General features: G+C 44.3%; 1 protein-coding gene across 1 annotated transcript in view; it reads left to right on the top strand.

Annotated features, from left to right (window-relative positions):
- Positions 1 to 16670, top strand: part of LOC130281673 (alpha-2-macroglobulin-like protein 1) — a 181047-nt gene that overhangs the window by 143167 nt on the left and 21210 nt on the right. The window contains exons 23-28 of the mRNA XM_056529138.1: positions 1757 to 1840; positions 1947 to 2123; positions 3582 to 3657; positions 5422 to 5578; positions 7959 to 8027; positions 8957 to 9119. Of these exons, the coding sequence (XP_056385113.1) occupies positions 1757 to 1840; positions 1947 to 2123; positions 3582 to 3657; positions 5422 to 5578; positions 7959 to 8027; positions 8957 to 9119 (726 nt within the window). The remainder of the gene's footprint in view (positions 1 to 1756; positions 1841 to 1946; positions 2124 to 3581; positions 3658 to 5421; positions 5579 to 7958; positions 8028 to 8956; positions 9120 to 16670) is intronic.

The following is a 16670-nucleotide window of genomic DNA, read 5'->3' as shown; positions in this document are numbered from 1 at the left end:
AGGCATGGCGCGAGGTCCGGGTAGGCATGGGACTCTGTGTGATTGACTCACATGTCCCAGGGCATGCGCCGTTCACTTCTTCTAATGTGCACGCCGCTGTGTATAATGCTCGCAAGCGCTCGCTCCCTCCACCGTCTTTCTACTCAGGGCGCACTGCGCAGGCAACCTGTGCAACCGTAGCGTTTTGAGTCCATCCTTTGACAGCAGGAGCGCTCTACAAAATTCCCCACCTTTATCTACCTATTCTTCCTCCATTTTTCCGTACCCTAAGGGACACGGATAGGGGAGATAGAGCTGCACACTGCATCCACTGATCTCTACCCAAACTTCCCAACAGTGTTGGGCATACACTGTTGCATCCTCTCAGCAGGTCGGTAAAGCACATTAGGTGAGGTGGTGGGTCCCCCTTTTCCACCTAACGACTGCATACGAGAGAGCGCCCCGTTTTTTGTCTTTCTTCTGTTTTCTACTTTTCTGCTGGAAAGCATAACAGACCACAAAAAGGTAGTAAAATAACTTTATTTACCAATATATATATATATATATATATATATATATATATATATATATATATAGTAGTTTCATTAGACAGCTGAATGTATGTTTCTTCATCGGACAGCCACTTTTAGTTTTAGGTAGATAGATGCTCTCCCTTGATTTGCATTAATCTTAATTCAACCTAAATGCCATCAGGCTAGGATGACTCCTCATAGGTTAACACAATTGTTTATATACTTTTGCATAACTGCAAAGTAATGTGGGTCTGGATAAATTGTATGCATAGATATTATTCACAAGAGCTATGGAGAAGTGACCATTAAGAACTCAGCATCTGAAGTCACCTGACACACATATTAACCTGACACACTCATATTATAGTTCAGTAATGTAACTCTGCTGATATTCTATCTGCTAAGTCAAAATGGTATGTCTACTTTACAGATTTCACATATTTGTCTATTTGATTAGTTTTTTACTATTGATATTATCTAAGATAAAAGTGTCTATTTCCATATAAACACAGGTTAGGATCACATTGTGTTCGGGCATTATGGTCTGCCTGAAACCAAACGTCTGCCTCTGACATAATGTTTCATACCACTATCATTGGCTCCTACCAAAGAAAAAGTATTCAGACTTGTACTAAATAGTGAAAAGGACTACAATTTATTATGTTTGCCACTTTTTTGGCATTTGTCCACTTAATAGAAGTCTATGGACATGTTAGTCATGTAAATTAGGAGAATTTGCCTGTGGATGCAGTTTACATACAATAAACCCCATATGTGTTGTGAACCTAGACTGAGATTCACTCAGAGTGAAGCCATAAAAAAGGGATTTTCTGGCATAAGATATTTTGTTATATATTGTAATTTATGAACAGTGGAATCCCATCAGTCTGACCCTTCGAGTGTAGGCTGACAAAGCTCAACTTTTGACAAAGTTCCAATGTATGTCTGATATTCCATCACCAGACTGATAATTGATTTTTAATCAGACTTTTTTATTAACATTTTGGACAACTCCTGTCTATATGTCCTGCCGTGAATGTGAAAGGAGTTTAGCAGTAAGGCTCACATTCGTATTATTTTCTTCTCCTTTTCCATTGTTGTTTGAAAGTTACAATTTAGTACAATGCAGTATAGTGTACAATGCATACAAAAAATAGGAACCTGAAAAATCCATTACACATGATTAAAGGGGAGGAGGGACAGATCGGGATTACCTTTAAACTTCTGTTTTCATCTCTTACAAGACAACAGAGAGGCCCTTTCTATTAATATCGATACTCCGGAGAGACTAGTAGCAGGCTCTGAACGGGCACACATCATCATTCTGGGTGAGTAATGTTAGACAATAAAATCTCACCTGGGAAGTCAAACCTTACAAGAGAATATAATACTGTGTGGAATTAGATGTGTAAATTATTTATAATCTTTTGCCAGGTGATCTCATGGCCAATATCGTTGCTAACTTGGACGATATTGATAGAATGCCTGATGCATGTGCAGAACAGAACGCAGCAAAGTTTGCTAGATATGTTTACACACTGAAGTATCTCGAGAGCATACAAGAACTGACACCCGAACAAAAAGCCAAGAGTATTGAATCATTGGTTGAAGGTGAGTGACATGATTGAAACATGATGGGGCAGATTTACTGATCCTGTCCATTATTTAGAGCGTTTAGAACACCAGTTTTAAATGTAAAGCCAAACCCATATGTCCAAAGGAAGGACAGGGAGGGGGTGGAATTGTCAAAAACCCATAATAAATGTGGTGCAAAGCGAATAACATTATTTTTTTTTGCAATTTGAATCAGAATTCTGGTACAAATTGAATAGTAAATCTACAAGATTGTATAATCATTGCAGTTTTCAAAAATCTGTGAATGTATGAATCCATTGCAACTAAGTGTTACTGTTCCCTTTGATGATGTGTTCCTACACATCCAGGCAGTTTCCAGTCACTGCTGTCAGTGCCAGACTGTGAGGGGGGTAGTACTTACAGTATTCTTTAGTCCTGCTCTTCCTAACTTTTCCCAGGCATGTGACTGATCACATGCTTGTAATATCATCATAGGTCCTGCAGGTATCTAGGGCATTCACCTTCTGTGATGGTAAGCTATGTTTGTGTGAACTTTTTTCTTGAAGTAGGAAGCAGGATGGGTTAGAGAAGACCAGATGATGGTTACTCTAGGTGACAACTAACACATTTCAAGGAGGAATAGCAATGAAATGGCACAACACAGAGGTCTAACAAAACATGGGCCAGAATAGTTATTCTAAAGACTAGAAGTATTGATGAAAACAAGCATGCCAAGACAGGTGACACTCCTTTAAAAGGGTTGTCCAGCGAACGAAACAACCTGTGTATGGTGTCAAAAAGTACAATAAAGAATCTTAATAAGATTATATTATTAGCCATACGCACCAATCTTCCATTAGCAGCTGAGCTCTCTCCTTTGTGGCTGTGACATCACCTTACAATCTCTGAAAGCACAGCTTTTGTCCCTGCTTCCCCTTCCTCTCCTTTCTGTTATGGACAAGACTATTGATGTGAAGAGGAAGAGCACATATTACTGCTCTGTTGATTTTAAGACAGTGGAAATATTTCTGTCTTTCTTAGATAAGACAGCAGTGAGCCTGTTCTGAGGGAAAGTACGGTGACTGGGAAGGCTTCCTTCTTAATATCAAATCAGAAGTAATATGAGCTTCCCCATCATATCACTGGTCCAATCCTGAGCAGACAGTAGGGGAGGGGGGAGCAGGGACAGAAACTCTTCTTTTAGAGAGTGTGATGTCATGTCACAGCTACTAGCCAGAAAGCTCAGCTAATAATGGTAGATCTGTGCACTATGGCTTATATTATATTAGTAAGATGCTTTATTGTATTTTTTGACACAATACACAGGTTAGTACTTTATATTTAGTTGTCACACATATTTTGGTAGCTAATTTTTCTTTTCAAACTGTTCCCAATTTGTTTTTCATGAAATTTTTTTTATCTTTGCTAATTCATAATGGAGAAAGATTTTAATTTTTTTTATTTTTTATTATTGTAATCATTTTACATCTCCAGGTTACCAAAAACAGCTCACATTTAGGACTGAAAATGGATCCTTTACAACTTTTCCAGGTGGCTCTGCAAATATATGGTGTGTATAAGAATGCTGGGAAGCCAACTTTTTAGCAAGTTCACGAATATATTATACTGAAATTGTGTATTAACTACCATTTTTTCCATTGTGGTCTATGTATAGTAGAGCAATAACTCAAGAACTGGGACAGAAATATTACAAAACATTCAAATCAGCTGTAGGTTGGACTTGGCATTGTTTTTTTTAACTAATGGCAAATTCATCAGTACATTTGTGCCTTTAGGTAAATCAAATGTGTTTTTAACAAGGACTGGCACATTTCTTATATGGTTTCGCTAACCCATTTTCCCAACTGTTGTACAGAACTATAAAAACATGGGTTAATTATTTCCCAGAAAACTTGACATTTGTCCATTAGTTGGGTTTGATATTGCAGTTGAGCTCTACTAACATACATAGAGCTGAAATGAATTCCTGGATACAACGGTGAAGATTTATAAAAACCTGTCCAGAGGAAAAGTTGCTGAGTTGCCCAAAACAACCAATCATATCGCCTCTTTAATTTTTTAGAAGCCTTTTCAAAACTGAAAGAAGCGATCTGGTTGCTATGGGTAACTCGGCAACTTTTCCTCTGGACAGGTTTTGATAAATCTCCGCAAACATGTAGACAGAAACGACACCGGTTTTGGAAAAAGTAGACAAGTTTTTCTAGTCCTCTACAGCCACTAACAGGTATGTTGTCCAAACCAACCGATCAGATCGATTCTTTCATTTTTCTGTGGCGATCTGATTGATCTGATCTGGTTGTTATGGGCAACTCAGCAACTTTTCCTCTGGAGAGGTTTTGATAAATCTCCCCATTGAGTTTTTATATCATGGTGTAGTCTCAGCAGCCCTGAATCCAACAGTGTTTTACTATCTTGCTATGCCCCCAGGTTACAGAGATATAAGGATTCTACTGAACAGTCAGGTGGGCAGGAACTTTATTTCAAAATAGAGTGTGAATGCCATGCTCAGAGATTGTGATTATGAGACTGAGGGGCAGGAGTCATGTTTAGGGGCAGGAGTCATGTTCATGCGCAGGAGTCATGTTCATGGGCAGCAGCCATGTTCAGGGGCAGCAGCCATGTTCGAGGGCAGCAGCCATGTTCGGGGGCAGCAGCCATGTTCTGGGGCATGAGCCATGTTCAGGGGCAACAGCCATGTTCAGGGACAGGAGTCATGTTCAGGGGCAGCAGCCATGTTCGAGGGCAGCAGCCATGTTCAGGGGCAGCAGCCATGTTCAGGGGCAGCAGTCATGTTCGGGGGGCAGGAGTCATGTTCAGGGACAGAAGTTTTTTCAAGGACAGGAGTCATGCTCAAGGGCAGGAGTTTTTTTCAAGGACAAGAGTCATGCTCAGGGACAGGAGTCATGTTCAGGGGCAAGAGTCATGTTCAGGGGCAGGAGTTTTGTTCAGGGGCAGGAGTTTTTTTCACGGACATGAGTCATGTTCAGGGGCAGGAGTTTTGTTCAGGGGCAGGAGTCATATTCAGGGGCAGGAGTTATGTTCAGGGGCAGGAGTTTTGTTCAGGGGCAGGAGTCACGTTCAGGGGCAGAACTATGAAGCTCCTCCTAATCACACCCTCTGATCCTAGCCTTCATACTCTATATTAAAATAAAATTTCCGCCCTTCTGACTATTCAGTTAAAAGTCAACCAAACAGTAAAACCCCTAATATTTTGAGTACCAGGGAATGCAGCAGGATAATGAAAACCAGGACATGTAGAGGTTTTTTGGACCGATCACAGGTCCTCTTTACACATTTAATGCTCTTTTTGCAGGCTCACAGCATTCACAATCAAGGCTTTTAATGGTGCACAGAAGTTCATCTACATAGACGAGAGCCACATTCAACAGACGGTTAATTGGCTGCATAGCAAACAACAGCCTGATGGATGCTTCAGTGAGGAGGGAGAGTACTACAACAATGAAATAGATGTAAATATACATTTTTAAGTATATGTATGAACACACATGGTACAGTATACATCTATACAGTTGGGGAGCATTATCAACACTGGTGCAAATGAAAAGAGGAGCAGTTAGTTACCCATAGTGATCGATGAGATTTCACTTCATTCTTCCAAGGCCCTTTAATTACTATGGACAACTGGTCCACTTTTTTTTGGCTTTGACTTTCACAAATCTCCCTTGTCGTTCTCAACTATGGACAGTGAAATACAATGATATTTCAAAGCAAAATTTTTTATAAAGTTGCATGATCACTGGCCCCCAGAGTTGGCTACTGTATTATTTATTAAGTAACAAATACATTTCAAAACCATAGACCTTATTTGAAACAATAGATCACATAAGTCTAAACTTAATTTTTTTGGGCTTTGCCCCCAACAAAAAAAAATAAAAAATGCCAAAACGGCCCCATTGAGTTTTTTCTGTGAATGTTAGCTGCAAATCAATAGAAAAACGCAAAATGCCATATCCACTTTGTGTTTTCATTTCGGTATTTATTTATTTTTTATCCTTTTGGTGTTTTTTAAGCTACTTGGCAGTTTTTTTGGCGGTGTTTTTTCACTGAAATCGTGGTGTTTTTCTTCTATAGAAGTCCATGGGAGTAAAAAAAACGCCAAGAAAAACACCATTTTATGGACTTTAGCGATTCAAAAAAGGGATGAGATATCTTTTTTTTAATAAAATTTCATAGGGTACCTTAAAAAAAAATAATACAGTAGGGATGGAAAAAATTGTATTTAACGAATATATATATTTTTTATAACTACATTTTTCTAAATTAGTTATTTATGTGGGCGGGCAGGGAACTAAAAATGTAGAAAGGGGCCACTTAAATGTAAAAATAATATATTTATTATAATAAATTTTGTAAAACCTTTTATTAGTAATGCATTTTAATAATGTGTTTAATAAAGTGTGTGTGTGTGTGTGTTTGTAACTTTTTTTTAAGGTAGTACTACTACTCCCAGCATGGAACAGACTGTTCCATGATGGGAGTAGTAGTACCTGTACTAATAGACAGATCACCCCAGTTGTCATCTCTGACACCCATTGCGATCCTCCTATATAATGTATAGAAGCTGGTGGCACTGTCGCTCTTCACCGATCCCCTGCACTATATTCTGCGATGTGAAGTTCTCTTCACGTCACAGATTCATATTTCCTGCAGAGAGCTGTGATTGGCCAGATGGTTCCAGCCAATCACAACTCTCTGTGGGAAATATGAATAGGTGTATATACACGGCAGAGCAGGGGAGCATAGAAGAGCGGCCGCCCACATCTATACATTATACAGGACGATAGTAGCAGGTGTCAGGAGTGACACTCGCTGTGATCTTTCCTTAACTACAAGCACTACTACTCTCAACATGGAGCACACTCTGCTCCATGCTGGGAGCTGTAGTACCTGCATCAATAGACAGATTGCAACAGATGTCAGAAGTTAAACCTTTTGAAAATATTTCTATTCACATCACAGGCCGGCAGGAGTATAGTGCAGAGATGTGAGTGCAGGAGGAAGCCTCTCTGCAATATAAAGGATGAGCACAATTTGCAATACAGAACTATGTAGGGTTAGAACTCACAATGGGGGGATTTAATGAGGACTGGCAGGGGTAAGGGCACAGTATTTATAGTGTTACCTGTGTAACCTGCCAGACATGCCATCATCCACTGTTCTCCTGCAGTCTGGTCCTTCCTCTGACCCCAGCAGGCCTCTGTATGAGTCTGTGATCACATGACCAGCAGGGGGCAGAGCAGAGCTGGAGGCTGAGATTGCTCAGTGTATGGCAGTGTTTCCCAAGCAGGTGCATACAGATCACAGATCAGCAAAAATACAAATCCCAACATGTTCAGACAGCTTTTGGCTGTCTGGGCATGCTGGGAGCTGTGGTTTTAAACAGCTGGAGACACATTGCTTGGGAAATACTGCTGTATGAGGGCAGTAAAGAATGAATGGGGTGACACCATTAAGGGATAGCGTCCTATTTGGTAGTGTCATCCCATTTGCAGGTGTCACCCTGTGCGGCCCGCACCACCTGCCCCTCCCTGGCAACACTACTGTGTCCTCTGAATCACTGCCTCCATACCCACTGCCTCCATACCCATGTTTAACTGACAGCCACTAGAAAAAGAGCACATGGGCACTTGAGCCTAATTTACATATTAACAAAAAGCCTTATATCTTGGTGCTGAAAAGGACTATGGAGATAAAAAGTATGTCTGAAAACCTTTTGACTAACCACATCTAGACATGTGCTTATTCACACTTATAATTATCACACTCATTATTATTATACCACAATGACAAAATGAAAATTTGTATTTCTGTACTTTTTTTTATCTATAGATAGATGATCCAGTGCCACGCACGGCCTACATCACTATTGCTCTCCTGGAACATCACGTTGTATACAATGTAAGTTAATGTTCATTTACTTTCTCAATAAATTTTGCAAAAAAACTGTCTAACTCCATTCATAAACATCTTTCCATGAACCAATGGTACCAGCAAAGATAGGAAATGTCATTGGAAAGGAGTCTGATAAGTTTTTGTACCAAGTACACTTAACACATGAATAAGATACAGCATAGAACATTTGCATAACTTTTAGTACAAACCTATTAATATCTATTAATATAATCTATAAATTTGTATTCATAAAAGAGTCTTAGGGTGCTTGTGCATGTAGTAGTTGCCCTATGGTCTTTGGCATGTGACCATGAACCACACAGCTAAAATTGTCAATTGTCTCTGGGGGGGATGGGTGTGCGGCTTATTATTCCTGCACCTGGCATGATTTTTAAAAAAGTTGCTAAATTGTTTTACATTTTCACATTTTGTGACAAGCAATCTCCTGCTCGGTGCCCCAGCTCTTCCCATGCACATGCCTCCTCCATGGATTTCTATGGAGGAGCCAGAGTTACAGCACTCGTGTATCTCCAGCTTTCCCATAGAGATGCATGGAGGGGGGGGGGGGGGGTGTCAACCACCACTCTGTGTGATAGTCGACACAGCTCTGCGCACATAGCGATGGCTGCTCTATTCATAGGGAGAGTCAGGACGAGTCCTAGCAGTCACACCCCCAGTGTTTTCATCCTTGCTTGTAGACTTCAATGGGTGTTTCCATCCACAAAATGGATGAAAGTAGCAAATTCTGTGGCATTCTGTAGCAGCAACCCCGGCAACAGTAGTGGTAGCAACAGACCCATAGATTAACATTAGCCCTATATTAGGATCCACAAAAAATGGGAGTAACACCTGTGATGTTCCAATTGTGAGAAACTGCCTTGATGTCATAGACAGTATGTCTATAACAATTGCCCTTTAATATTTGTTAAATTTAGGGAACTATTGTAGAAAATGCCCTGAGCTGTCTGAGGAAATCAGTGGACCAAGCTACATCAGAGAACACCCAGGCTCTCCTGGCATATGCCTTCACCTTATCAGGAGACAATGAGCTGAGAGATCAGATACTGAAGAAATTGGATATAAGTGCTATAACAAAAGGTGAGGAGTAAACATATATGTATGTATAAACATTCACAAAATGATACATTATACAAACATAGTATTTACCACTTTATGGCACATGGGGTATTTCCTTATATGTATGACTTAGGTTTATTCATTTCTCATGGTCTTTTAGGGTAAATAACCTCCCCAGTGGGGATCCCCTACAGAAAAGCCTTCTCTATGAGCTAGAGGCATAGAGCTATGCAAATTACAGCTGTCACTCTGATGGCTCCAGCCCATCTATGTATTACAGGGATGGCCAGCATGTAATACTACATCTACTGTATACCCTGAGCTGGCATCACTTAAAATGGGGATTTGAAAATAATCTTCGATTCAGCTTTTTAGAGAGCATTTTTATGTCATCCATCATTTCATGTTTACAAGAATGTACCAGATATATGGCAAGGTGAAATACCTTTGCTGCATTGACTGTTAAGGTATCTGTTAGATGAACCAACAAGAGCAAAACACATGACATGGCCCCCTGATCTTTTGAATGTTTTGTGGCGCCCACATGGGGGCTAGGTGGAGTAGGTGGACAAATTCTATTGTGTTGTTATGGATGTTTTTTTTGGCTTTCTAACCCAGTTAGTCCCCCTATGAGCCTGTACAACTTTTGTAAATGGGGGTCTATATGTTAGGAAGTTAAGAAGTCCTTAAAGGGGTATTCCAGGCAAAACCTTTTTTTATATATATATATATATATATATATATATATCAACTGGCTCCGGAGAGTTAAACAGATTTGTAAATTACTTCTATTAAAAAATCTTAATCCTTCCAATAGTTATTAGCTTCTGAAGTTTTCTGTCTAACTGCTCAATGATGATGTCACGTCCCGGGAGCTGTGCATGATGGGAGAATATCCCCATAGGAACTGCATAGCTCCCGGGACGTGAGTCATCAGAGAGCAGTTAGACAGAAAACAACAGCTCAACTTCAGAAGCTAATAACTATTGGAAGGATTAAGATTTTTTAATAGAAGTAATTAACAAATCTGTTTAACTTTCCGGAGCCAGTTGATATATAAAAAAAAGTTTTGGCCTGGAATACCCCTTTAACCCCGGGGTACACTTGGTGAGGTGTCTGGAGGGGTTTCCCATGATAGTATGTACAGCAGGAATACTCTGGACTTGCAAATAGGGATGATACTGGTGATGCTTTACTGTAAATTGCCAACACAGGTTGTAGATACTTGAGAAGATTTTACTCACAGTTAAGTGCAGCACAATTCTCTACCATAGGATATATGCTAAAGTTGATCATCATATGATAACCATGCAGCACTAATTCCAGCTGGAAGCCCACAGAGAGTTAAAGTGGTACTCCACCTCGAAAACATTTTTGATGTGCCAGAAAGTTAAACAGATTTGTAAATTACTTCTAAAAAAAAAATCTTAATCCTTCCAGTACTTCTCAGCTGCTGTTATGATCCACAGGAAGTTCTTTTCTTTCTGAATTTTCTTTCATCCTGACCAAAGGGCTCTATGCTGACACCTCTGTCCATTTTAGGAACTGTCCAGAGTAAGAGCAAATCCCCAAAGAAAACCTATTGTTACGCCGAGCGCTCCGGGTCCCCGCTCCTCCCCGGAGCGCTTGCTTCACTCTCCCCGCTGCAGCGCTCCGGTCACGTCCTCTGACCCGGGGCGCTGCGATTCCGCTGCCAGCCGGGATGCGATTCGCGATGCGGGTAGCGCCCGCTCGCGATGCGCACCCCGGCTCCCCTACCTGACTCGCTCTCCGTCTGTTCTGTCCCGGCGCGCGCGGCCCCGCTCCCTAGGGCGCGCGCGCGCCGGGTCTCTGCGATTTAAAGGGCCACTGCGCCGCTGATTGGCGCAGTGGTTCCAATTAGTGTGTTCACCTGTGCACTTCCCTATATCACCTCACTTCCCCTGCACTCCCTTGCCGGATCTTGTTGCCTTTGTGCCAGTGAAAGCGTTCCTTGTGTGTTCCTTGCCTGTGTTTCCAGACCTTCTGCCGTTGCCCCTGACTACGATCCTTGCTGCCTGCCCCGACCTTCTGCTACGTCCGACCTTGCTTCTGCCTACTCCCTTGTACCGCGCCTATCTTCAGCAGCCAGAGAGGTGAGCCGTTGCTAGTGGATACGACCTGGTCACTACCGCCGCAGCAAGACCATCCCGCTTTGCGGCGGGCTCTGGTGAAAACCAGTAGTGGCTTAGAACCGGTCCACTAGCACGGTCCACGCCAATCCCTCTCTGGCACAGAGGATCCACTACCTGCCAGCCGGCATCGTGACAGTAGATCCGGCCATGGATCCCGCTGAAGTTCCTCTGCCAGTTGTCGCTGACCTCACCACGGTGGTCGCCCAGCAGTCACAACAGATAGCGCAACAAGGCCAACAGCTGTCTCAACTGACCGTTATGCTACAACAGTTACTACCACAGCTACAGCAGTCATCTCCTCCGCCAGCTCCTGCACCTCCTCCGCAGCGAGTGGCCGCTCCTGGGCTACGCCTATCCTTGCCGGATAAATTTGATGGGGACTCTAAGTTTTGCCGTGGCTTTCTTTCCCAATGTTCCCTGCATCTGGAGATGATGTCGGACCTGTTTCCCACTGAAAGGTCTAAGGTGGCTTTCGTAGTCAGCCTTCTGTCCGGAAAAGCCCTGTCTTGGGCCACACCGCTCTGGGACCGCAATGACCCCGTCACTGCCTCTGTACACTCCTTCTTCTCGGAAATTCGAAGTGTCTTTGAGGAACCTGCCCGAGCCTCTTCTGCTGAGACTGCCCTGTTGAACCTGGTCCAGGGTAATTCTTCCGTTGGCGAGTATGCCGTACAATTCCGTACTCTTGCTTCAGAATTGTCCTGGAATAATGAGGCCCTCTGCGCGACCTTCAAAAAAGGCCTATCCAGCAACATTAAAGATGTTCTGGCCGCACGAGAAATTCCTGCTAATCTACATGAACTTATTCACCTTGCCACTCGCATTGACATGCGTTTTTCCGAAAGGCGTCAGGAACTCCGCCAAGATATGGACTCTGTTCGCACGAGGCGTTTCTTCTCCTCGGCTCCTCTCTCCTCTGGTCCCCTGCAATCTGTTCCTGTGCCTTCCGCCGTGGAGGCTATGCAGGTCGACCGGTCTCGCCTGACACCTCAAGAGAGGACACGACGCCGTATGGAGAACCTCTGCCTGTACTGTGCTAGTACCGAACACTTCCTGAGGGATTGTCCTATCCGTCCTCCCCGCCTGGAAAAACGTACGCTGACTCCGCACAAAGGTGAGACAGTCCTTGATGTCTACTCTGCTTCTCCACGTCTTACAGTGCCTGTGCGGATGTCTGCCTCTGCCTTCTCCTTCCCTGCTGTGGCCTTCTTGGACTCTGGATCTGCAGGAAATTTTATTTTGGCCTCTCTAGTCAACAGGTTCAACATCCCAGTGACCAGTCTCGCCAGACCCCTCTACATCAATTGTGTAAATAATGAAAGATTGGACTGTACCATACGTTTCCGCACGGAGCCCATTCTTATGAGCATCGGATCTCATCATGAGAGGATTGAACTTTTGGTCCTCCCCAATTGCACCTCGGAAATTCTCCTTGGACTTCCCTGGCTTCAACTTCATTCCCCAACCCTGGATTGGTCCACTGGGGAGATCAAGAGTTGGGGGTCCTCTTGTTCCAAGAACTGTCTAAAACCGGTTCCCAGTAACCCTTGCCGTAACTCTGTGGTTCCTCCAGTAACCGGTCTCCCTAAGGCCTATATGGACTTCGCGGATGTTTTCTGCAAAAAACAAGCTGAGACTCTACCTCCTCACAGGCCTTATGATTGCCCTATCGACCTCCTCCCGGGCACTACTCCACCCCGGGGCAGAATTTATCCTCTCTCTGCCCCAGAGACTCTTGCCATGTCCGAATACGTCCAGGAGAATCTAAAAAAGGGCTTTATCCGTAAATCCTCCTCTCCTGCCGGAGCCGGATTTTTCTTTGTGTCCAAAAAAGATGGCTCCCTACGTCCTTGCATTGACTACCGCGGTCTTAATAAAATCACGGTTAAGAACCGCTACCCCTTACCCCTCATCTCTGAACTCTTTGATCGCCTCCAAGGTGCCCACATCTTCACTAAATTGGACTTAAGAGGCGCCTATAACCTCATCCGCATCAGAGAGGGGGACGAGTGGAAAACGGCATTTAACACCAGAGATGGACACTTTGAGTATCTGGTCATGCCCTTTGGACTGTGCAACGCCCCTGCCGTCTTCCAAGACTTTGTCAATGAAATTTTTCGTGATCTGTTATACTCCTGTGTTGTTGTATATCTGGACGATATCCTAATTTTTTCTGCCAATCTAGAAGAACACCGCCAGCATGTCCGTATGGTTCTTCAGAGACTTCGTGACAACCAACTCTATGCCAAAATTGAGAAATGTCTGTTTGAATGCCAATCTCTTCCTTTTCTAGGATATTTGGTCTCTGGCCAGGGACTACAGATGGATCCAGACAAACTCTCTGCCGTCTTAGATTGGCCACGCCCCTCCGGACTCCGTGCTATCCAACGCTTTTTGGGGTTCGCCAATTATTACAGGCAATTTATTCCACATTTTTCTACCATTGTGGCTCCTATCGTGGCTTTAACCAAAAAAAATGCTGATCCCAAGTCCTGGCCTCCTCAAGCAGAAGACGCCTTTAAACGACTCAAGTCTGCCTTTTCTTCGGCTCCCGTCCTCTCCAGACCTGACCCTTCCAAACCCTTCCTATTGGAGGTTGATGCCTCCTCAGTGGGAGCTGGAGCTGTTCTTCTACAAAAAAATTCTTCCGGGCATGCTGTCACTTGTGGTTTTTTCTCTAGGACCTTCTCTCCAGCGGAGAGGAACTACTCCATCGGGGATCGAGAGCTTCTAGCCATTAAATTAGCACTTGAGGAATGGAGGCATCTGCTGGAGGGATCAAGTTCTCCTGTTATTATCTACACCGACCACAAGAACCTCTCCTGCCTCCAGTCTGCCCAACGGCTGAATCCTCGCCAGGCCCGGTGGTCTCTGTTCTTTGCCCGATTTAATTTTGAGATTCACTTTCGTCCTGCCGATAAGAACATTAGGGCCGATGCTCTCTCTCGTTCCTCGGATGCCTCAGAAGTTGAACTCTCTCCGCAACACATCATTCCACCTGACTGCCTGATCTCCACTTCTCCTGCCTCCATCAGGCAGACTCCTCCAGGAAAGACCTTTGTTTCTCCTCGCCAACGCCTCGGAATCCTCAAATGGGGTCACTCCTCCCATCTCGCAGGTCATGCGGGTATCAAGAAATCTGTGCAACTCATCTCCCGCTTCTATTGGTGGCCGACTCTGGAGACGGATGTTGTGGACTTTGTGCGAGCCTGCACTATCTGTGCCCGGGATAAGACTCCTCGCCAGAAGCCCGCTGGTTTTCTTCATCCTCTGCCTGTCCCCGAACAGCCTTGGTCTCTGATTGGTATGGATTTTATTACTGATTTACCCCCTTCCCGTGGCAACACTGTTATTTGGGTGGTCGTTGATCGATTCTCCAAAATGGCACATTTCATCCCTCTTCCTGGTCTTCCTTCTGCGCCTCAGTTGGCTAAACAATTTTTTGTACACATTTTTCGTCTTCACGGGTTGCCTACGCAGATTGTCTCGGATAGAGGCGTCCAATTCGTGTCTAAATTCTGGAGGGCTCTCTGTAAACAACTCAAGATTAAATTAAATTTTTCTTCTGCATATCATCCCCAGTCCAATGGACAAGTAGAAAGAATTAACCAGATCTTGGGTGATTATTTGCGACATTTTGTTTCCTCCCGCCAGGATGACTGGGCAGATCTCCTCCCATGGGCCGAATTCTCGTATAACTTCAGGGTCTCTGAGTCTTCCTCCAAATCCCCATTTTTCGTGGTGTACGGCCGTCACCCTCTTCCCCCCCTCCCTACTCCCTTGCCCTCTGGTCTGCCCGCTGTGGATGAAATTTCTCGTGACCTTTCCATCATATGGAGAGAGACCCAAAATTCTCTCTTACAGGCTTCATCACGCATGAAGAAGTTCGCGGATAAGAAAAGAAGAGCTCCCCCCGTTTTTTCCCCTGGAGACAAGGTATGGCTCTCCGCTAAATATGTCCGCTTCCGTGTCCCTAGCTACAAGTTGGGACCACGCTATCTTGGTCCTTTCAAAATTTTGTGTCAAATTAATCCTGTCTCTTATAAACTTCTTCTTCCTCCTTCTCTTCGTATCCCTAATGCCTTTCACGTCTCTCTTCTCAAACCACTCATCCTCAACCGTTTTTCTCCCAAATCTGTTCCTCCCACTCCTGTTTCCGGCTCCTCGGACATCTTCTCGGTCAAAGAAATTTTAGCTGCCAAAAAGGTCAGAGGGAAAAATTTTTTTTTAGTGGACTGGGAGGGTTGTGGTCCTGAAGAGAGATCCTGGGAACCTGAGGACAACATCCTAGACAAAAGTCTGCTCCTCAGGTTCTCAGGCTCTAAGAAGAGGGGGAGACCCAAGGGGGGGGGTACTGTTACGCCGAGCGCTCCGGGTCCCCGCTCCTCCCCGGAGCGCTCGCTTCACTCTCCCCGCTGCAGCGCTCCGGTCACGTCCTCTGACCCGGGGCGCTGCGATTCCGCTGCCAGCCGGGATGCGATTCGCGATGCGGGTAGCGCCCGCTCGCGATGCGCACCCCGGCTCCCCTACCTGACTCGCTCTCCGTCTGTTCTGTCCCGGCGCGCGCGGCCCCGCTCCCTAGGGCGCGCGCGCGCCGGGTCTCTGCGATTTAAAGGGCCACTGCGCCGCTGATTGGCGCAGTGGTTCCAATTAGTGTGTTCACCTGTGCACTTCCCTATATCACCTCACTTCCCCTGCACTCCCTTGCCGGATCTTGTTGCCTTTGTGCCAGTGAAAGCGTTCCTTGTGTGTTCCTTGCCTGTGTTTCCAGACCTTCTGCCGTTGCCCCTGACTACGATCCTTGCTGCCTGCCCCGACCTTCTGCTACGTCCGACCTTGCTTCTGCCTACTCCCTTGTACCGCGCCTATCTTCAGCAGCCAGAGAGGTGAGCCGTTGCTAGTGGATACGACCTGGTCACTACCGCCGCAGCAAGACCATCCCGCTTTGCGGCGGGCTCTGGTGAAAACCAGTAGTGGCTTAGAACCGGTCCACTAGCACGGTCCACGCCAATCCCTCTCTGGCACAGAGGATCCACTACCTGCCAGCCGGCATCGTGACACCTATCCTACTCTGGACAGTTCCTAAAATGGACAGAGGTGTCAGCAGAGAGCACTGTGGTCAGGCAGAAAGGATATTAAAATATAAAGGAACTTCCTGTGGATTATAACAGCTGCTGATAAGTAATGAAATGATTAAGATTTTTTTAAATGAAAGTCATTTACGAATCTGTTTATTTAAAAAAATCAGTTTAGTTAAAAAAAGAATTTCAGTGGAGTACCCCTTTAAAGCTAGGAAAATACATTGAAAAACAATTTGTTTGTTTTTGTTCTTGCCACTATAGTGACACCAAACATTACACAATACACTGTGCTCTATAGAAGCATAGAATGTATTGGCAGAAAATAAGTTAGAACCATT

This window comes from Hyla sarda, chromosome 7 (genome assembly GCF_029499605.1).
Source record: "Hyla sarda isolate aHylSar1 chromosome 7, aHylSar1.hap1, whole genome shotgun sequence".
NCBI classification, from domain to species: domain Eukaryota; kingdom Metazoa; phylum Chordata; class Amphibia; order Anura; family Hylidae; genus Hyla; species Hyla sarda.
The sequence above is the reverse complement of the archived record's forward strand: the minus strand, read 5'-3'. Positions and strand labels throughout refer to the sequence as shown.